The sequence below is a fragment of the Stegodyphus dumicola genome, chromosome 2, assembly GCF_044657685.1.
Source record: "Stegodyphus dumicola isolate Sdum_Otavi_A_Nest chromosome 2, ASM4465768v1".
Taxonomy (NCBI): domain Eukaryota; kingdom Metazoa; phylum Arthropoda; class Arachnida; order Araneae; family Eresidae; genus Stegodyphus; species Stegodyphus dumicola.
In genome coordinates this window covers 228,163,675-228,185,944 of record NC_140769.1, presented here as the reverse complement: position 1 = coordinate 228,185,944, position 22,270 = coordinate 228,163,675, and the positions used below count along the sequence as shown (strand labels likewise).

Genomic DNA, 22,270 nt, shown 5'->3' with positions numbered 1-22,270 from the left:
AAAAAGGGGGAGGGGCATGATTACTGGTTGCTATAGCAGAGATGCTAGCATTAATGCAGAGCTGAAGGTGTTTAAACCTGAAAAAAAACAGGGTTTTAATAAGATACCAACTTGCAATCTCGCATGCTAATAAGCCAGAAGTAAATGTCAATTACAGTTAGTTTATAATGAACAAAGAGAGACACTGCAGAACAACTAACCAAACAAACTAAGCAGCAAATGTAAAAGCACTCCCACGTTATTTTACAATCAAATTTTTTAAATGCTCTCCAAAGTAGACTCTAAATGATACCCTTAAATTGAAAACTATGCATCATGAAAAATTATATAAATTTATATAGGAGGAGCAATGCTAGACCCTAGATAAATGATAAAACAGATATTCTTTAATGAATCCATCCATGTCCATGAAGGCATCCCTACTCTTAGGCAGATAGCCCCTGAGTGCTTCATCATAATCAAATAAATAAAACCAATTAATCATGTTTTTTGCTCCAAAAAGTAGACAACAATGGCATGTTAAGAATAAAATCTCAGACAGTAGAAGTCACAATATGATTGGGAAAATGCAAGCAGTATAGCAAAAGTAGTGTTATTGTCTTGATGTATATCTTCACGATATAGGTTTTTTCATAACTATGCAAATGGTTACTTGTTATTTTTCACAGATCAAGCATAATCATGCACAGTGTTTGCATTCTTGGAGTGCTAGATTTTTAGAATAATATTATGCAATATGGTGAGTATCTTCAATTAAACTTCAGCACAATACAAATTTTTAACATACCCTCTTGGCCATCAAATTTATTCAACTTTTAACTAAAACAACAACTTTTAACTAAAACAAACAGCTTTGCAACTATGTCATCAACACAAAAGACAGCTGAATTTTCCAACAAGAAATCAAGAAGGAACTTCGTGGTGTATTGCAGTCTGAATGGTCACAGATACCTGCTATGACCTTCTGCCAACTTAACTGAGTCACTCCCACAATGACTATTTGCATGATTGCTGCAAGATCCATACATTCTAGATCAATGGTTCTCAACCTTTGGACTAACACGCACCATCTAAACAAAAGTTGAAAACCTTAAGTACCACTACATTTTACAATGATTATTTTACAGTTTCTCAATAGAATTATTAAAAAAAAAAATATATTTTGCCATTTGCAAAACCTATTGCCTATTTGTATTAAATATGCACACATAAAAATATTAGATTAAAAATTAGTTACAATTTTAATTATCAAAATTTAAGTTATAATACTTTAATTCTAAAATTTGAGCCTGTTTAAGAGAGAACAGTTTCTTTTTGTCTGGTCTTATTTCACTTAGTATTAACCATAAATTAGGATTCACTTTTAATTTTGTTCTGTATTTATTTTTCAAATATAACTTGGAAGGAAATCCTTGTTCACAAAAACAGATTGTGCAAAAAAGGCAATAAACAATTTAATAGCTTTATTTGAAATATCTTTAAAATCTTTTTTTTTTTTTTTTTTTTTTTTTTCCCCCGGATCAGCCAAAATTTAACAAGTGTGTTATCTTTGAAATCTTTAATTAGAATTTGATCACAGAACTTTTCTATAAATTTTTCTTTTTCTCCACGATATAAAAATTTTAGGTATATTTGAACAAAATGGATTTCTAATCCAATTTTCTTTTTAATAATCCTTGGAAAAATACATGTTAAAATTATTTATCAATGAAACACAATGATTTTTAATCTCAAATACTATTCCTTCTTTTATTTTCAAATTATTTTCAGTTAGAAAACTTTATACAAGTGGTAAAAAGCTTAAAATATTATCTAATTATTTTATTATTAGCTCGAGGTTTTTATCATTGCATTTATTTATTTTATCTCTAATGGTAAAAAAATTAACACTTAGTCCTTTTAATCCTATATTTAATTCATTTAACTTTCCATAAATATCAGCTAAATGTGCCAACCATAATTCATTAAAACATTTGAATTCAAATTTTGAATCACAGAGGAAAAAATGAATTTTTGAGTTCAAAATGATGATTTAAAACTTTGCCTCTGGATAACCACCTTTCTTAAACTTACTTCGGAATGTGACATAAGCAATTCATGTTCACTACCCATCTCTTGGCATAAAATTGTAAATGTTCTTGAACTTAAAGTTTGGCTTTTAATAACATTAATAATTTTTACACCTTGATTTAAAACGATTTTCATGTTAACGGGGATTGTTTTGGCTTCTAAAGCTTGACAATGAATGGAGCAGTGAGTAAATTTAGTTTCAGATGCGACTTCCTCTATTTAAAAAATAACACCAGAATGTTTTCCTGTTAAAACCAGAGCTCCATCCTGCATACAGCAATGCACTTATTCCAAGGAATATCATTCTCAGACATAAAACTGTCAATTACTTTGAAAATTTCATTTGCAGTTGCTCTATCATCAATAAATACTCTTCGGCAATTCGTTTATCTTCTTTGAAATGTTTGTAAACTAATAATTGAACGAGTTTGTTATATCATATCAGTACTTTCATCCAACTGCAATGTGAATATTTTTTAAATAGGTGCCTCTTTTATGGAATTTGCCATTTCATGAATTCATCAACTTACTGTATCAATTGATAACAGAATATTATTAAACTTATTAGGCACTTTTTCGTTGAATAATTTAAAAATGATATCTTTAGCTGCTGGTAATATAAGGTTTTTTCCAAGAGCCTGTTCAGTCTTGGCAATTTTAAGCTTACTAGGCAACTAGCTTGAAAAGCTTTTTCACTAGAAGTAGCAAAACCTTTTGTTACTTGATAATTTCCTCTTAAAATATTCTTCAGATTTTCCTTTAAATTGGCATGCTTAGATTCAAGATGTCTTTTAAGAAACAATGGTTTCATACTTTGATTGGATAACAGTTCACCGCAAATAAAGATTGAGGTTGAGGGTCCATTTCATCTCCATTCCAAGAAAACTCAAATGATAAATAACTTTCATTACACTTTTTATAAACAACTTTTCTTCTCAATATTCTTAGTGCTAGTACATTTTCCTGGCTCTATCAACTGTGAATCATCACTTTTCTGCTTAGTCAATCCTAGCCATTTTTCCATTTTGAAAATCTAGGTTTGTTTTCCTCTTTTTTCACCTATAATTAAATGTGCAGTATAGTAAAAGTTCTTGAAAAAAATCAACGACATTCTCAAATCGCACAGAAAAGTAAGGAATATAAAGCAACAAGAATACAAAATACCAGCTATTAGAGAGAGTAAATCGACATAAAAAATTATTCTAATTGAAAATAGAGCAATATAAGCTTGAAATAGTGGTGACATAGATCAACTCTAAAAGAATTAATGAGATACTATAATCTGTTTATAGGAACTCATTTTTTATTTCCTATTAAATAAAACATCCATTTTTATTACTCCTTTAACAAACATCATTTATGACAAATTTTGTAATGTCTATGGCTAAAAGAATTTTGTGTAAAGAAAATACAAATGGATTATTTTGCTAAAGTCTATGAGTGGCTATTGCCCTTGAACAAATTTATGTGTGTTACAGAAAATACTTACACAGGATGTTGGGATATTTAATTTTTTCAATTTAATAATTAAAAATACTTTGTTTCTATGTGTACCACTTATTTTTCTCTTGCGTACCACTGGTTGAAAACTGCTGTTTTAGATGGTAGGACATGTAATGATAATAATGTGACTCGATTTTGAATGTTCAGTATAGGTGGATGATGATTTTATTTATTTATTTACTTATTTAATACAGATTTCAGATATATATATTTGATTATATAGTCTTTCAAAATCAAGTTAAGAACTTTATAAGAACCATTTCAACAGAATAAATGGGAAGGTTTCATTAATAAGAAATTTTTCTTTTTATGTGGCCTTCATACAGCTAATATTTCAAATGGCAATATATACATTGTGTTTTAAATTTACAGAAATACTCGCAAACGGAATTCATTAACCTTGATAATTTTTCAATGCATATTTTCACCACAAATCAAACACTGCAAACAAATTTATAAAGCAACAACAAAAGTTTCTCACTTTAGTAAATACAGATTCTGTATAGAATAAAGCAATGTGAGATAGTTATGGAATTTGAAGAGCTAGGAATACCAATCACATATATTTCTGCAAAGTTTGTACACAAAGTTATGAAAAATGCATTTGGAATATTTTATTAACTTGATGTTTTGCTTTATAAGGAATCATATAAAGTATATTTTATATTTATGGCATCTGCTTAGACCTTGTGTTGGAACTCTTTGTTCATAAAATTTCTTCATTTTATTTATATAAGGGGGAAAAAACTGCAACAGAGTCATTTACACCCATCTATGAAACTCCTAGATTATAAAAATCTCTATTTGATTTAAAAATGGTTATCTATATTATTTAAAATATCTTATTTAAATTTTGCTATTACAGTGCAAGTCTAGAATTAATATTTAAGAAAATTAATATTTTAGTCACTTTTTTAATAATCAGCATGTATGTGCACAGTGGTAGATTTATGAACTAAGAGACCTACCTCACTTGTTTGGGGGGAGGGGGTTTTCATCTTAAGAAATGAGTATTATTTCTTATTTTTTAAAAATCAATTATTGCCTTGGGAGGCTTCTGACTGTGATATGCAACACTAAAAATTTGCCTTTGCACATGATAATTTTGCCAGTCAAAAAAGGTTCTAATTTAAGTTTAAAAAATTAGGAATATAATTATTGTATTTTTCACTTAATTGCACACATAGGCCACCTTTTAAATTTTTACAATTCAGTAATTTCCCACTATTAAAATAGATAAAATATTTTTATAACACATTCGAAAGTAATTTCTACAGCTATAGAAAGCTCAAATAGTTTATTTCTAATACTTCATAACAGGACTAATTTTTATTGCATTAGAAGACAAAATACAGTAGAAAAAAAATTATTATAACCAGTTATGCTTACTTGATAATTCCATATCTGTGGGTGGTGCCACAGGAGTGTTACATTCATCATCATCATTACTATCTTTATTAACCCAGCAGTTCTTCACATCATCCCACACAATCTAAATAACAATATAAGCATATCATTAACTATGAATAAAAACTCTAATATAATAAAATAATAATATGACAAACACTATCCCCCCTTTTTTTTTTTTTCCAATTCAGTGTATTCAAACTACTTATTATTATTATTATTATTTTACAGGAAAAAAAGTTATTCTTACTGTAGGGTTTTTATCATCAGGCAATATCATCTGATTGGGAGCTTTTGGTAAAAGGCGACTAAATATGCCCCCTAACCAAGTTTTTCCTGCCTAAAAACACATTTTATCTTTTAATATATTTAATAAACAAGAATTTAAATTAGTACTTACATAATAAATCAAAAAAAGTTAATCATACTGATTACCCATTATGTTTATTTTTCATATGTTTTATGTTACAAAACAGAATTTAAGTGATTCTGATCATTGAGTAAATTAATTACCTGGTTACTTGGTTTTTCTTTCTTTGGTTCTGGTTTCTGACTCTCCCTATTTTTATTAGAGACAGATAAACTACCAGAACTGTACCGACTGGCTGTACTCATGGCACTGTCCCTTCTTTCTCTGGGTGTTGAACTACTGTTATAACTGTTCACTGCCTCATAACTTGATTGCTTATTTTCCATCATCTAAAAAAAAAAAAAAAGTCATTACTGCAAAATAAAGATATGTCACACAAAAAATTTGATAACAAAAACAGAAAGCAAGTACTCCCCTCCCCCCCCAAAAAAAAAATCACTATATCTGTGGAAAACCATCATTTGACAAAATTCCACGATTCAGTTTCAAACAATGCTATGAAATTTTACACAGTGATCGTTTGGAAAAATGATTCAGCTATTTCCATAAAACATATAATTATTCTTAATTTGATGTCAATTATTAAGACTATCATTTATAAGTTGAGTAAAACATTTGCTAAAATAAAAAAAAAAATAAAAAAAAAAAAAAAAAAAAAAAAAGAAACTTAAACATTTCAAAGCATGAATTTAACAAAATATTGAAATGTCTAGCAAAACTTAAAAGAAATTTACTCAAAACAAGCAAAATGAAACTGATAATTAATAGCAACAATTTATATAGAAAATACATTTAATCAGCATATGAAACAGATTTATTCTTCAATTATGATATACGATTAAATAACAATACAGGAAAAATGATACAAAGTTTTAAACATGTAAAATTAGAAATAGAATTATAAATAAAGGAATCAGAACACAAAACTTTTTTAAATTCACAAACGGCATCCCATTTTCAATTGAAAAAATATCAAAAATATGAATAACACTGATTTAGCAAAGAAACTTTTAAGAAATTTCAGGTTTCCTGGATTTCTTGAAAACAACTTTAATAAGACTCATTTTAACAAAATATTTTACCCAAAGCCATAGGAAAATGAACAGCCTTTTGAAACATGAATTTGAAATATTTTCTACTTTTTCAAAACAGAAAATATTTCAAATAATTCTAGAGAAGATACTTGCACATAATAGGCTCTTTCCTCTTATATTCTTACATTCCTCTTATAGGCTTAAATTTCCCTTTTTTCTTTTTAATTTTAAATTTATGATGTAAATTATTCCATTTGAATTAATTTTGTTTAAAATATACAGATATTTTTTTAAAACACAAAATATTTCAAATATTTCTAGAGAAGATGCATGCTTATAAGAGGCTCATTCCTCTTATATGCTTAAAAAACTGTTTTTTTTTTTCCTTTTAATTTTATAATTTAGCCAACACATGCGCTTTTAAAATGCTAATAAATATACCTAAAAAAGTTCACTTGTTATTCAGCATTACCGGAAAATTTGGCTCGATTGCTACAAATTTTTTTTCCCCCGCACTTAAACTGAAATTTTCTTTTAAACATATAACAAATATCATAAATAAATTATAAATTCATTGCCTCTTCTTTATTAGGAAAAATTTAATTTACAATGAAGTCTAAGAGAATGCAGATTCAGATGCAATATTAAAGATTTATTAGATAATGAAAATTTTTACTGCTCCTTTACTTAATTTCACACTTGAACTCAACCAATGCAATTGACACCTCTTATCATTTTAACAATAATTTTTAATATTTCATGAAGTTCTAAATGACATATGACGAAGTTCATACACATATGATTAAATTCTACATGGCATATGATGCCCTCATAGTGACTAATGGTCATAATTTTATTATTCTTGGCAAGAGAATGCTTATTAGCTCTTAATTAATTTGCTTTTCATAACTTCATTAACAGCAGCTGTGAAACTTACAACAGATGGAATAACTTACACATTTTCATTTAAAAAAGCGACATATTCCATAAATTAAAATTTCATATCAATGAGAAAAAAATTGTTTTTTCCACTGCAAGTTTTTATTGCTAAAATGTTTTATTATTAATAAGGGATAATAATTGATATTATTTAATTCATTATTAAAATACATATTGATAAAACTGAAACGAAATTCAAAAGGATTTCGTTCTTTTCTAAAAACCTTTTTATAAAAAAATGCATCAAACAAAATGAAAGCACTTTGTTCATGAAACAACTATTAAGCAAATTCCTAAGAAATATCCATATTCAGTTTTACACTGATGCAAAATAAAGAGAAGCAATAATAAAGTTAAAATACTTACAGTTGTTAGCATTTCAGATTTACTAGTATAGCTACTGGATGATGTAGTTGTAGACCTAGCGGCATTTCTAATATCTTCTTTAGATTGCAAAAGTTTTTTACCTGATGAATGCATTTTTTTAAACATTTTCAGAGGTGACATTCTATTTGAAATCTCTTTATCAATGCTTTTTGCTCTTTCTAGGTTTTGTACAGTATTTTCATAAACACTGTTGCATTTATTCCGAGTACAATAGGAAGACTGTGAAAAACGTTTATATTTTTTGCTTGTTTTCACTGAATCCAAATTATCTTTGGGATGGCTCAAATCACCAGTGGTAATTTTTAATTCTGAAGACTTTTCTCTTGATGATTCAAAAGGTTCATCAATAGGATATGTCCCACCAAATATTAATGGTGGTTTCTTATTAAATTCATTTGCCATGAGCTGACTTAATTCAGAATTCTTCTTCTCTTCCTCGGATAATTTTTTTAGAATACTAATTATTTTCTTTGTCTCTTGCACAGATTCATCAATAGTTTTTTCTTTCTGAATCCACTGACTTTCATCAGTGTCACAAGGTTCATCAATAACGTACGTTTTTTTGCTTTGTAACAATTTTTCTATCGTTTCATTTTTCAATTTTGCTTTCCGCTTCCTCTTATTAAGTTTTGTACTACCATCCTGAGAACGCAAAATACCTAAAGAAGCCAGAAGCGACAATTTATGATTTTTGCTCTTATTTTTACTGGGACTTCCCTCAGGACTACTATCACTATTATGGGTTGGCTCATTTTTCTTTCGGCTAAATTTTCGACGCCGAATTCCTGAACGTTGTATTCTACCCTGATGTCCTGAGACACTGGCATCAAATTTAATGCATTTTTTGTGCTTAGAGTTATGAGATCGTGCTGATTTCAAACACGAATTTAGGATGCGAACATCTATCTGCTCAGACTGCGTCATGAGCATCTGCCGATCATCCGAATCTCCTTTGGAAAGCAAATAATTGTGGAGTGGAGTGCTGTGTGCTGAAGAACACAAGGCAATGTCGCTCTCAGTCTCTTCTTTTTGCACCAGCATCTCGAGATCAGATTTTGAGCACTGGTAGCAGGTACCCACATCAGAGAGTGAAACAGAGGGAAGGGAGTGGACGGAGCTCCATTCCTGAGCAGCACAAGAACACAGAGGATAGATATGCAATAAGATAAACAAAACGAAATGGTTGGCATGGCATAGCATTTAAGTTATAGCAAGGGTAAGTTTTAAAAGCTGTGCCAGAAGGAAGTGAAAGAGGTTGCAGGCTCTATATGAGGATGTAGCAATGGGAATATGAGTACTGTAATGAAATATAAGATGATCCAAAAGTCTTTCTCTATATCTAAAATTTACTAAAATCTTCTATTCATTAATGAGTTGAAAATAAAATTCTGCAATAAGTCTGAAATCAATAATAACGGTCTGAAATAATAAACAGTCTGAAAAATATTCTTCAACCGTTAAAAGTGATTAAAATGATTCAAAAAGGTCCATTAAGTAAAAAAACAGACAAACAGCTGAAAAGAAAAATCATATTAATTCATGAAAGAAACAGATACAGGTTTCAACAGCATAAAAAAATTCACTGCCATTTATGGCAGCTGAAGTTAATCTACCAGATGAGCATGAAAGAAATCAAACTATGAAGACAATTTTTAAAACTGAACAAACAATACATCCATAATGAAAAATTCCATCTCATATGGTAAAATGGAAGTGAAAATAAAATATAAATTGTCTGGTGACTTTAGAATTTTAAAAGATTAATATTCAAATCATGAATTAAATTATATCAGCTTCTTAAATAATCTTTGTTATTTTGATTTTTTTTTTTCTTCTCTTGCAAGTTGCCACAAAAAGCATTCCAATTTTGACATGTCCATTTCTTTCATAAATTAATATGAATCATTATTTTTACTGTTTGCTCTACTTAATAGATGTTTTCTAGTCATTGAAAACTTTTTAATTCTACTAATAACTTATTTAACCTAAATATGCTAAATAAAATAACTGTAACCAAATGCCAGTGAAATGAAAGAAAAAGCTAACTTATGAAGAAAAGACCCGAAGAAGCCTCCTTCCCCCCAAAAAAAAGATGGATCACTGCTCAAAAGATTTTCTGATTAGCATCCGATATTTTTAATAGCTTCAAATCACATTCCATTTATTACCAGATCAGCAAATAATGCTTTGCTACATTCAAATTAATTACTCTGCATTTGCCTAGCTACTCTGAAACCACCAGAGAGCATAAAAACTTTCATCCCACTTAGTTTATCTAATTTTGATTTGCAGCTTCATCAGATGCTGATTTAATATGCAATAAAATTTGATATTTTAGAGATAAGATTCCTCAAATCCGGTGAAGCACCACTGAACTATATCAGATAATAATAACTGTTTTGACATCATTCATCAAAAATACTGGATTTCGTGAACATTCTTGTTTACCACAACCATTACAAAAGCTTTATAACGCTTTTATTTTATTTTATTTATTTATTTTTTTACATGCAAATTGGCAATGGCAGGGATACTCACAACTGAGATGAAAAACTTTCAAATAAACATATCTTTTAAGACAGTACAAAAGAGCTATGATACACAGAAATATGTCATCATAAAAAAGAACCACATATTAATATTAAAATATATCAAATAACTTATCTGAAACACATCTATTTTCTAAAAATCCCATTTTGAAACTGTATAAAGACTTTTGGATCTCTCTTTAGTAAAGGTTGATCTTTGTTCTACATTCCTGCAGCATGACAATTAGTAATTCCTAAGAATGCTCCTATTACCTTTTCATACTGAGTTATCACACTAAACAGTACATACAGCTATAAAAAATTATTTAAATTGATTTCAAAAGAGAATTGCTTCAGAAGTCAACTTATCACACTGGTGCACTGAAAACAATCTCTTACATTAAATGTATTGAAAGGTATTTAAAGAAGCTAGTTAGAGCTGGCACAGCTGTTTTAAAGGAATATGAAAAGATCAAATACTAAAAATCCCTGAAAGGCATTGCAGAATAAATTAATAATTCATGCAAACAAGAAAGGATATTATAAATGAGAAATGCAAAATGAGTCATGCAAAAGCAGAAAAACTAAGTCACACAGAAATTAATGTAGTACTGAAACTAAATCTAATTTTTCTACTAGACAAATAATAGTGCCACATTATTATTATTATTATTAATTTTGATCTAATGAAGAGAGAAATATATTTCAATAGTCAGAAATAATGACTTCTAATGTTATTCTGGCAATCGTAAACATTTAAAATTACTTCAAAATAATTTTCGAAAATATTCTAATAATGTTTACAATTCTAATAATGTTTGCGTAGAACATTCCAACTGGATATCTTAATTAATTAAATATGATAATGCGAGCTTTTTCATATTACCCAAGCATTAGATCTCATTTTGTGTATTCAAGCATATATCAAGAGCAAATTAAAAAATAAAAAAAGAGAGAGAATAATAAATGGAATACTTTGCGAAATCTGACAGCAATTTTTAAGTATTTAGTTCTAAAAACTAAAAAGAAAATAAATATGAATTTAATTATGCAATCAAAAGCTTTCTCCTATTCATTTTTTTATTCTTAAAATGAAAGCAAATGTGAAATATAAAATGCTTATTATATAAGATTTCATATCACCGACAGAAAATTAACATTTTGCATCAAAAATATTTTTTAGATTCAAAAGAAATAAATCTCCTCCTTCTTTTAATATTTACTGAAAAATCTTGCAGGTTTCAGATAAATTTTCATTTGATTTATCATATTCTTAAAATAAAATTTGTCAATGTGAATACGTATTTGTTAAAACTGATCTTGAAATGCCATGTTTATTACAGTACAAAATGCTTATTAGTTTCTTGATTAACCTTTTCGCAACGGCGCACCTTTGTTCAAGATGCTTGTGCGGGACAGAAGGGAATTGAATGCAGTCACTGTACAGGACAGAGATTTTGCATCGCTAAGCCTAATTTTATAAAAAAAATCAGAAAAAAAAAAGTTTCACTTCTAGCCTTGTAATTTTTGGTATCATTTTAGATTATTACTTGAGCTCTTATATATGTTAAAATTAGCACTTGATAACGTTTTTTTCTTTATTTTACATGAAAATATACTTAAAAATTTCCTTATCTTGTAATAACTTTCGGAAGAGCTATTCAAATTATTCCAAAGTTTTAATTGATATAATCCATCAATACAGTCTAAAATTAATTAAAAGAATACAATAAAGCCTTTTTACAGTAAGAAGTAACAAAATTTAAAATGAAGACTGAGTGTGGTAAATCTCGAAGAACGGAGAAATATCACTTTCTAACTCTTAGAAAAAGTATCACTTTGTAAAACTTTAGAAAAAGAATCATCACTCTCATCTGCATTAGTTAAATGGTTCATTAACCATACGAGGGTATTCTTCCTCTGATAAATAGTGCCTTTGCACCATAATAGACAAGAGGTAAGACTTCCAGAAATAAAAAGAGCAAAAACGAGAATATATCTGAAGTCAATTCAAAACTGACCGGGCTGTCTAGTAACACTGAAAGACCGCATATAGTAGAGGAATAAATAGAATTAGAAAAGGAATTGCATATAAATCAGATACGCGAATATTTACATTAGCACGTGGCGTATTAAAGAGCTCACCTCTGTTAACGCTTTCGCTCCCCCCCCCCACCCTCGCAACATTTGAAGAGTAAAATACCAAAGTCACACAGAATATATCAAACTCAAGGTCAGGAACCTAAAACTGTGTGCATTTCAAAAGTAATGGACATAGAATGGCATCTAGTGGCTTTCAGAAAAACGTTCCAGCTTAAAATGCGTATACGCATCACCCGTCCTCTGAATGCAGTCTCTAGCGATGCGTGGATGGGACGCCCGGCTGTAAGAGACGTTCTTAGGGAATGCGTATATGGAACACCCATCCTGAAAGGGTTAAAAATACTCCCCCGCACCCAATTTTACTAATAAGAAGAAAATGGAAGATGTAATTAACAGACAGAAAAAGTATGCAAAAAATAAATAAATAAACTTCTGAGGAAGAACAGCTGCATTTTTATTATTTACAGAATATGACATCATACAAAACAATATGTATATATACTTGAATACCAATTTTTTTCTTATTTTTAATAAAGTAATTGAGCTTAAAAAAGGATACTTATTTTTAATTTAGGCTTCTGGTTAAGAAGTCTCTTGCATACCAAATTTTTTGACTAAATGCTAATTTTGTGCCTGAAATTTAAAAAATAAATAAATAAACCTATTTTTCAGATTCTGGCTTAAAACCCAACAACTTGCATAATTTTAATTCCTACAGTGTACAATTAGAAATTTCAAAACTGACATATTTAGTCATACTAAAATTGAGACTGAAGATTAAAAAGAATGAGCTGGATTTATCATAAAACACCTGATATGCAGTCAATTAAATATTTCCTGAACATAGGCATTATAAGAGAAGAATAGTAAATAGTAATGTGTACACTAGCAACACACGCTATTTAGGAAAGCTTCTACTTTCTTTACACAACAAGAATAACAACACCTGATTTCAGTCATTGAAAAATACAAAATAAGTTTTCATGCTTTGATTTTTTTAAATCTTCGACTACATCTATCAATCTCCACACTGACATAACAGCAAATTTGTTTGAAATAGTTGAATGTTCATTATTCTTTCTGAAAACAGAATAGTAATAAAGTTTCAAAGATAATGACAGGTGGAATGAAAAGGCTCTTGATTCTTACTTCTCTCAATCAAATTTATTGACAAATAACCTGAAATCTCATCAAAATGCTAATAAACATTTTACAATACATCACAGCAAAACATTACATGTTATGATTAAGAAAAGAGCAAAGATTATGCATGCATGTTTACAAGGAAGAAGAAAGCATGCATTAGATATAGAAAAAGAGTATCACTATGCAAGCTAAGGAAATGAACTGTTATGTGCAAAACAAATCTTCCCCCCCCCAAAAAAAAAAAATCCAGAAAATCGTATGATGTTTGTAAATCATTCACAAAATCTCTGTGCTACATGCTTGAGTTAACAGACTTCAAGGATGAAATTTCATTGCATAAGCTGTAATACGCCATTTTCCATTCCTCATCAGTATGATATTTTGCAAGGTGACCATACTATATAATTTTAGCATTAAATGATAAATCACATTCAAATTCCTAAAAAAATTATCATTTTCATAATCTTTTGTTCTTGTTGATAACATTTCAAAATATTATGAAACTCTTCATGTCATTTTTTACACAGAAATTCCATATTTTTACACCTCCATAAAACACTAAAGAGTAACTCACAATAATTTCTCAAAAATTAACATGTTGAAAACAATACCTCAACTTTTAAGAGTAATCCACAAATACTTTTCACATTCACTGCTATATACAACTTTTTTTTAATGTTTGGTTTTACTTATTCAGTATTTATTATTTCTGATCAAACATATTGTTTATAAATTCAAATCATCTTTTGAAAAGTAAAAAAACACATATGCAGTCAGAAACACAATAAAATAAAAGTTGTAAAAATATATATAAATATATATATATATACATAAAGAAACAAAATTTGTAGCTTCTTGTTGCTAAAACAAAAAATTTCCAGCCTCGTGCACAAAATCAAATACTTACTGACTAGCACCTAATCTATGCAGAAAATATAGCATAATAGCAGGCATAAATCAAAGTTTGCAGCACACACAAAATCATGCTGCATCTCATAAAAAATTTCAGCATCACCAAAATAAAATATATTAAAAAAAGTTTTTATGAATACATTTATTATAGCAAAGAAATATCTGCACTAAGTTTTACAACATTAATAAAATTTAAAGACCTTGAAGGTACTGCTTAATCTAAGAAGGAGCTATAGGTAGAAACTACAATATACAGTAGAAGATCATTCATTTAAACACTAAAAGTATATAAAAAATACTAATTAAATAATAATGCTTATCACAAATTTAATAAAAATATTTTCATTAATTTAGGTAATGTATATTTTTATGCTGATAATATATATAAAGCTTTATGTACAAAATAGACAAATTGTTATATACAGTCAAAAATTTTTAATCTGGACTCGTCGGGACTTCCGCAATTCCGGTTTATAGATCATCAATTTAAATCTGGTAAGATGGCATGCAGAAATTATAAAATTAAAAATATGAAACTGTAATTTATGAAATAAAGAGCAATTATGATCTAAAAGGCATCAAAATTTATAAAAACAAAAAAGCTTAATATTTATTTGTTTACTTTATTAAACATTTCTTTCAACGCGCGCATGCGTAAAGCATACATTAGGCATAGTCAAAATTAGAAAATTGCACCCAGAAAACTATTTGATGTGTATTTGTGATATTTATAATGACGAGGAATTTGATTTAAATCACATCAAAGATGGAGTACATTGAGATGAAATACTACATTTAGTAAGGAATTATAAGCCGAATAAAATAAAAACATCTATCCTGAAGATAAGGATAGTGCTGACAGATCAACTTCCAGTTCACTGCGTACTGCACAGCAATTTTAGGGTTGCCATAAAATCGCAAAGGATGACAGGGCTGCCACATTTGGTGAGAAATGGCCCATTTGGCGATATGCCATGGATGGATGGAGAATTTTCTGGAACAAATTCTTACCAGTTTAGCCCAGAATGTTCTCGAACACAAGCCAGAAGCTATGTAAACCCTGCTGGTCCACAATCAGAGTGTGCCTCGTCTAGTGAGGTGATAGTCAGTCATTCAGCGAGTGTCTCGAAGTCTAGCGCCGAGTGCATTGAAAGAGTCTCTTAATGTTTTGCGGTTAGTGCATCATCGTGAGAGAGTGTTAAGTTCCAGGAACGACTGAGCCGAAGAGTCGGGAGCTGTGCTCTGCGTGTTGTTGAGTGCATCGCAAGCTGTAGCGTGGAGTTCCGAGAACGACCAATCAGAGTCAGGAGCTGTGCTTTGGTGCTTTTCAGTGAAGCTTTTTCCACTGTTATTGCCTGACAGCATAAAGGCTGTGTCACTGATTGTTCCAGCGTGTTTATAGTAGATCTTCGACGACTGTAAAAGTGTTTTGAAGCTGTCCTGATAAATATCGGTAAATAAAGTATGTTTCGATGCTTCAACAAGTGTTGTCGTTATTCACTCCAAATCCACACGAACCCCATACGAATGTGAAGGAAGAAAATAATGTAAGAACTGGTGTCAGAAAAAAATGTAACAATATACAGACACATCTAATATTTACCTAAACATAGTGAGAAAAATGCGATGGTTTAGAAATTGTTGACGTATGTTTATTAATATTAATATAATGAATAAGCTTTTTATAAATGAATGTATATACAAATGTTTTTCATCATTCATAATAATAAATCCATAAATTTCCAATGTTTCAATATGTAGCATTTATAATAAAAATATAGTTCTTAATGTGTTTATAATCTAAAAAGGATTTCATTAATAACATGAAGATGAGCATACAAATTTAATATGTACCCTCATTATTAAATAATCTATGTTTTAATAAATATACATAATCGCTGATCTTAACATAATCCCTGATTATGCAATTTCAATTTAAAAGTAATAAAAGTAATTAGCAGAAAAGTAAAATCACGCATACACAAACATATTTTAAAAAATTATTCCCCTTAATAAAAAAAATTCTATTATATAACAATAACATTTACAACAACAACTGGCGAACTTTTGGCAACAAATAATTTGTAAACAAATCTTTAGAAATAGCACGTCATAAAATATTGTCTACTCTGAAATTTCCGCGATTATAAATTTAATGACTATATAAACATTTAAAAATGGCTTATACTGCAACAAAACAGCAATATATATATACGGCTTTTTCTGTATTTCTTCAATTAAATCAGCATCTATTTCCACCATCCATGATTTCACAACAAGAACCATTGCCATATTGAAAATTACTGTGATCTTTCAGAAGCAGAACTTTCGTCTGATTGGTGGAACGTACGTGGAACACGTCTCCAGACGGAACATTTTCGGAAAGGTTCCAAAATGTTGCTCATAGCTGGAACATGTTGCGCCTAGCCAGATGAAACATTTCTCGGAAGCCTACCATATAAACCAGTGCTACTAGAATCTCATTTCTCGGAAATGTCCCTCCTAGCCGCGCACGTCAATAGAAGTAATAAGGGTCTTAGATGTTAGTGTTATGTCCATCAGTCCTGCTGTGCATTGCATAAACTTGACATACATGTTCAATTCCTGGGTGCTGCATGAGCTAACTAAAGCAGATAAGGACAAAACGTGTTTGGGCCTGCACCGATCTGCTGAATTATCAACGCAAAGACAAAATTCTGAACCAGATCATCTCTTGTGATGAAAAGTGGATTTATTTCAACAATACAGGCCAAAGAGGGGGCTGTTCTGTGATCAGTGAGCCTGTCGTAGCATCGCAAAGCACAATTTGACTAACAAAAAGATCATGCTTTGTACCTGGTGGGACTGCCATGGTTATTATCCACAAAGAGTATCTGAAAAAAGGTAAAACCCTCAGCAGTAAGGTGTACAGCAAGATGCTAGTCCACATTAACGCTGCTATCAAGGGAAAACGTCGAACTAAATTCTGGTGCAAAAAGGTAAGGTTCTATCAAGATAATGCAAGACCACATGTGTCTGCATCCACCAGCTGGACTCTGTACGGATTCGAATGGGACCTTCTGCCACACGACCTTATAGCCCTGACATCGCTCCTTCGGACTTCTACATTTTTTCACACCTGCAGCTACATCTTGCTCATGCTATCTTCCATTCTACATAGGACGTCACAAATGAGGTTGATCTGTTTTTGGACTCACAGCCACCATGGTTCTGGGACGAAGGATTTGGAAAACCACCAAAACGTTAGCAGAGAATCATAGATTTGAGTGGTGATTACTACCGCACTAAAAGTACCGCTTTCATGTTTTTTTTTCACCCTAACTCTATTAAGAATGCCTTTCGGGGAAAACTTTCATTACAACCACATATTTTAGAAGACTATCATTATGCAGTGATAAACGGGTGCAACAATGAGTAAGTTAACATATCTTATGACCACTAGGAATTTCTTTGCAGTATGAGAGATTCAAAGTGTGCTCAAGTAATTACTCTATATATAATAGTTTATCTAGTGTTATTATCTAGTGTTTTTCAACCTCTTTAGCTCCACCTCCCTTTCAAAATCTCGAAATACATATACATTTATTTAGATTTAGATCATATTTTAATGGGACAGTAAGAAGTAAGTGGAATCAGTTGACCACATTCCCTCCTTGAAAATACAAAATTCTTTCCTAGAGGGTGAATGCCTGATTAAGATCAGACTGTCATACCACCACCAGCTCTCCCTACAGAATGCCAGCAAAGGAGAATCCACTACATCATGAGATTTCTGGCAGATATACTTTGCATGACACAGTTGAGCTTTCATAGATTATTATCCTGATCAGATGATATATTTCCAATACTCTAAGATGCACAGATGGTAAGATTTTTCAAACTGCAGCCTTAAATTCTTTCCTTGAAGTCAGCAATGAGAAATAAAATGTATGTTTGGCTGTTAAATTCAGTTTCCTTTATCCCTTGACAAATAGTTCTTGTGCATAAGATTTTAACAGCACCTGCATTAAATTTCATATTCTTTATGATTAACACATTTTTTAAACTTCACAAACTGCAGGTGCATTCTTGCTGTAGTATTATGTGAAATGCACAAGTTCTTCATTTGCTGAAATCAAATACCCAGTCTTGCAAATGCTTCCAATTTATTAAGAATCAAACTCAATTTAATCGGCATTTTTATCCATTATTACAGTACAAAGTGTTTAATCCGGACTCGTCGGGACTTTGGCGATTCCGAATTAGGGGTTTTTCCGGATTATAGATCATCAATTTAAATCTGGTAAGATGGCATGCAGAAATTATAAAATTAAAAATATGAAACCGTAATTTATGAAATAAAGAGCAGTTATGATCTAAAGAGTATCAAAATTTACAAAAAAAAAAAAAAAAAAATCCACTTATTATTTATTTGTTTACTTCATTAAACATTTCTTTCAATGTAAGTTGTTTAAGTTGCTTCATTTTTTGTGCTAATACTTTCTCTTAAATTCTATAAACAGACATAATTTCTTGTTCAGTTCCACTGTTCAAGTCCTGTAATTGCTGTGTCGAGAATACTGACTAACAGGTCAATCGAAATTTTTTCATTTTCAATAACCTCTCTGTCACTTCCTTCACTATTGGAAGCGGTACATCAAAACATGCTTTCGCTTTGTAGATCCTTTGGCAGCTCCAGAATCGGAAAATCTTTTTGACATAATCGAAAGTTCAAGCTTACATTTTATAAAATTGCTCTAACAGTCTGCAAAAAATAATAAGCCAGATCCAATTAGAAGATTAAGGAACAATGCAATCTGCAACATTAACTGAAATAGATAATTAGATAATTTTAGCCTAGCTTATACCGTCCGTTATACATTAAACGCGCATGTGCAGAAAGTTTGTAGCTTTGCGGTCCAGATTATAGATCATTCCGGATTATGGGCGTCCTGATTAAAGACTTTGTACTGTACTATCTCTTATCTATCATTTAAAACTTTGATACATATATACTATTCATCAAGTATGTCATCCATCCACTAGACATTGACCACATACTTATGTATCTATATGTTTTCACAAAAAATATACATGATATAATGTGCTCACAAATATCTGGGCTAAAGCTGCGAAGCAGATCAGGTATGACTAAAAACATGGATAATCCAAACTATCAGTTTTCATACATGTTGCAAAAATTATTTCTCTAAAAAATCAGTAACCTTTACTCCATTTTTGAGAATGTTTAAATATTTGTTGAATTTTACTATTTTTAATATTTGTTGAAGTGCTTTTTTATCACTGTATTCGAATTCCTTTTGGTTGATGAAGTCTAACAGAGTTTCAACAGAAGTCATCACTATCTTGGGACTAATCTAAGTGTCACTATTTTCTCTGCTTATATTTTAAGTAGCATTCTCTGCTTCTTATGTTCCTGTGATATTTGAAACAATATCCACACCCCTCAAGCATTCAAAGTCCGGCTCAGTCAAACTGCCATTGAACTATACCTCGATGTTTTCTTAATTGACATATTAGAAAAATTTTACATTTTCAGTTTTGGGGCATATAACTTCAGGTATTGCATCAACTTCTTCACAATTACATAAATCTCTGATTTCTATAATAAGAATCTTTTCCATAACAGGACTTGTGCATGTTTATTTTTTATACACTCTCCGCAGAACACTGAATACACATGTGCGTACACTGCTATGCATGGATAATCAAAAGCATACAGTAATTTGTCTTTTCGGTATACATATATGTAATGATATTTTTGAATCAATTGATTAAATTAAATTCTAATCTTATTGCTTAATAATGTGTTGACGATTCTCTACCTAAATTGCATCCTTGTTCCTAAATTTTGGCAAAATCCTTTCTTTATTATAAATTATATTAACCTGTTGGCGCCCGCCAAATTGCCAAATGCATAAATCTGTCATATTACATAAAGTTCTTAAGAACACTTCTGATGAGAAGATAGCGTCACCTCATGATTTCAATTAATATCGCTGATTGGATGAGCATTATTATGCATACATATCTATAAATAGGGCTTCTCCTCGAGGTACAGGAGGAACATTTGTGAGATGGATGCTAAAATAAACGTATCACTTTATATTCCAAAATTTGTCTCATTCCTGTTGCTCCGGCTGCACAGCACAAATAATGTACGAGATTCTACATTTCATATATATATGTCTGTGTGTGTAAAATATAATAAAATACGATGGCTATGCATCCAAATAATTGCCAACTTCAAAACTGACTATTTTAAATTTGAAATTCTTCCCCCTAAGTTCACCTGTTCTCCCAAATTCAAGATCTTTCCATGTTACAAAACAATTCTAAAATTAACCAATAGCAGTTTAGTTAGACTTGTGCACCTACTTAGTATAAATCCTGCTTCGCAAGAAACTATGTCTCTCCTTTTCCTAACTTCTACCATGCAAACATCTCCCTGCTGCTTAAGCTTTCCTGTCTAAGATGCTTATATCATAATTTTAAAGCCAGTGTACATAAAAATTATCGTATTTAACTATGATTGGATAAATGTCTACCAAAATGATTGGATATGTGTGAAAATAAAGATTGGTGATTCGTCAAAATCCAGTTTTTTTAGAATTTGCATTATAATAGCTTAACGAAGGAAATGACTGATAAGGATAGGCCACTTTCATGGCCGGAAATTTCTCCAGGCTTGGTTTTGACGAACATACTGTCTAGACTAAAAAAGCCTTGGAGTAGGATATCTAGGCTGGTAAAAATTTTGCTTTAACCAGGGAGTTGAAAATGTTGGTGTATTATTTACTTCTCCCAGTGAACTTGAGGTAGAAAAACTTGCGGGAAAAAGTTTTCATGCTACTGCAATCCAATCTTGCAAAGAAGTGATATTTTGTACAGTTAGTAACATTTTCTGTTGCTCTGGTAGTCCCTGATTCAAAGCATCAATAATAATTTTGTCATTTAACTTTAAACTAGATACATATGTCATTTAACTTTAAACTAGATACTTTTGCTGGAAATACTTATTATCATTGAATTTAGAGTAAGAAATAGCCACAAAATCATTAAAGGTAACAGTTTCAGCACTTGAAAAATAAGTAAGAAATTTATCTTTAAGGGTTTTCCACTCTAAATCAACACATTCATGTACATAAAATGATAATACCTCACCACAAAGGCACTGTGAAAACACCAATGTCTTGTCTACGTCAGTAATATTTTTACTGGTAAATTTTCTTTCAAACAATAAAATATATTTATCTACTGGAATATCCGAACTTTGTCCATCATATACTGCACACTGAAATTTATCCATACTTACTGAAACCATTTCGGCTTTTTCTGCAATTGATTTCATTTGAGACCTAGTTTCCATTATTATTATTATTATTATTATTATTATTATTATTATTATTATTATTATTATTTTCCGAAACTAAACACAATACTGAAGAATTTGCAATAATCACCACTGACTCACCATTTTTGACACTCAGGTCTGACTTTAAAAACATTCAAAATAACTCTTTAAAAATAACTCTCTGAAGAATTTTCAGAATGAAGCACACCTTTTCTGAAGAATTTATAACAAAATAAGAAACTAAATCACAATTTTTTAGAAGATTTTTTTTAAAATCTTGGAGAACATATTTTAGTGACAACACAGAAAAAACCATGTAGTAGATATGCAACAGAGAATCCATTGCAGTTTTCATTGAAAATAAATCATGTCGTGTGACAGACGAAGGTTATGCACCTACTTAGTATAAATACTGCTTCGCAAGCAACTATGTCATTCCTTTTTCTAACTTCTGCCATGCAAACATCTCCGTGCCATTTATACTTTCCTGTCTAAGAAGCTTATGTCATTCTTTTAA

The 22,270-nt window shown here is 30.3% G+C and overlaps 1 protein-coding gene across 3 annotated transcripts in view; it reads right to left on the bottom strand.

Moving 5' to 3' along the window:
• Sec16 (endoplasmic reticulum export factor secretory 16) overlaps nucleotides 1-22,270 on the bottom strand; it is a 99,310-nt gene that overhangs the window by 5,734 nt on the left and 71,306 nt on the right. For 2 of the 3 annotated variants that reach the window (XM_085811850.1, XM_085811851.1), the window contains 4 exons: nucleotides 7,690-8,835; nucleotides 5,494-5,679; nucleotides 5,231-5,320; nucleotides 4,963-5,065 (listed from right to left, as the gene is read on the bottom strand). In XM_085811850.1, the coding sequence (XP_085667976.1) occupies nucleotides 4,963-5,065; nucleotides 5,231-5,320; nucleotides 5,494-5,679; nucleotides 7,690-8,835 (1,525 nt within the window). The remainder of the gene's footprint in view (nucleotides 1-4,962; nucleotides 5,066-5,230; nucleotides 5,321-5,493; nucleotides 5,680-7,689; nucleotides 8,836-22,270) is intronic. The other variant, XM_085811852.1, reaches the window with a different exon arrangement.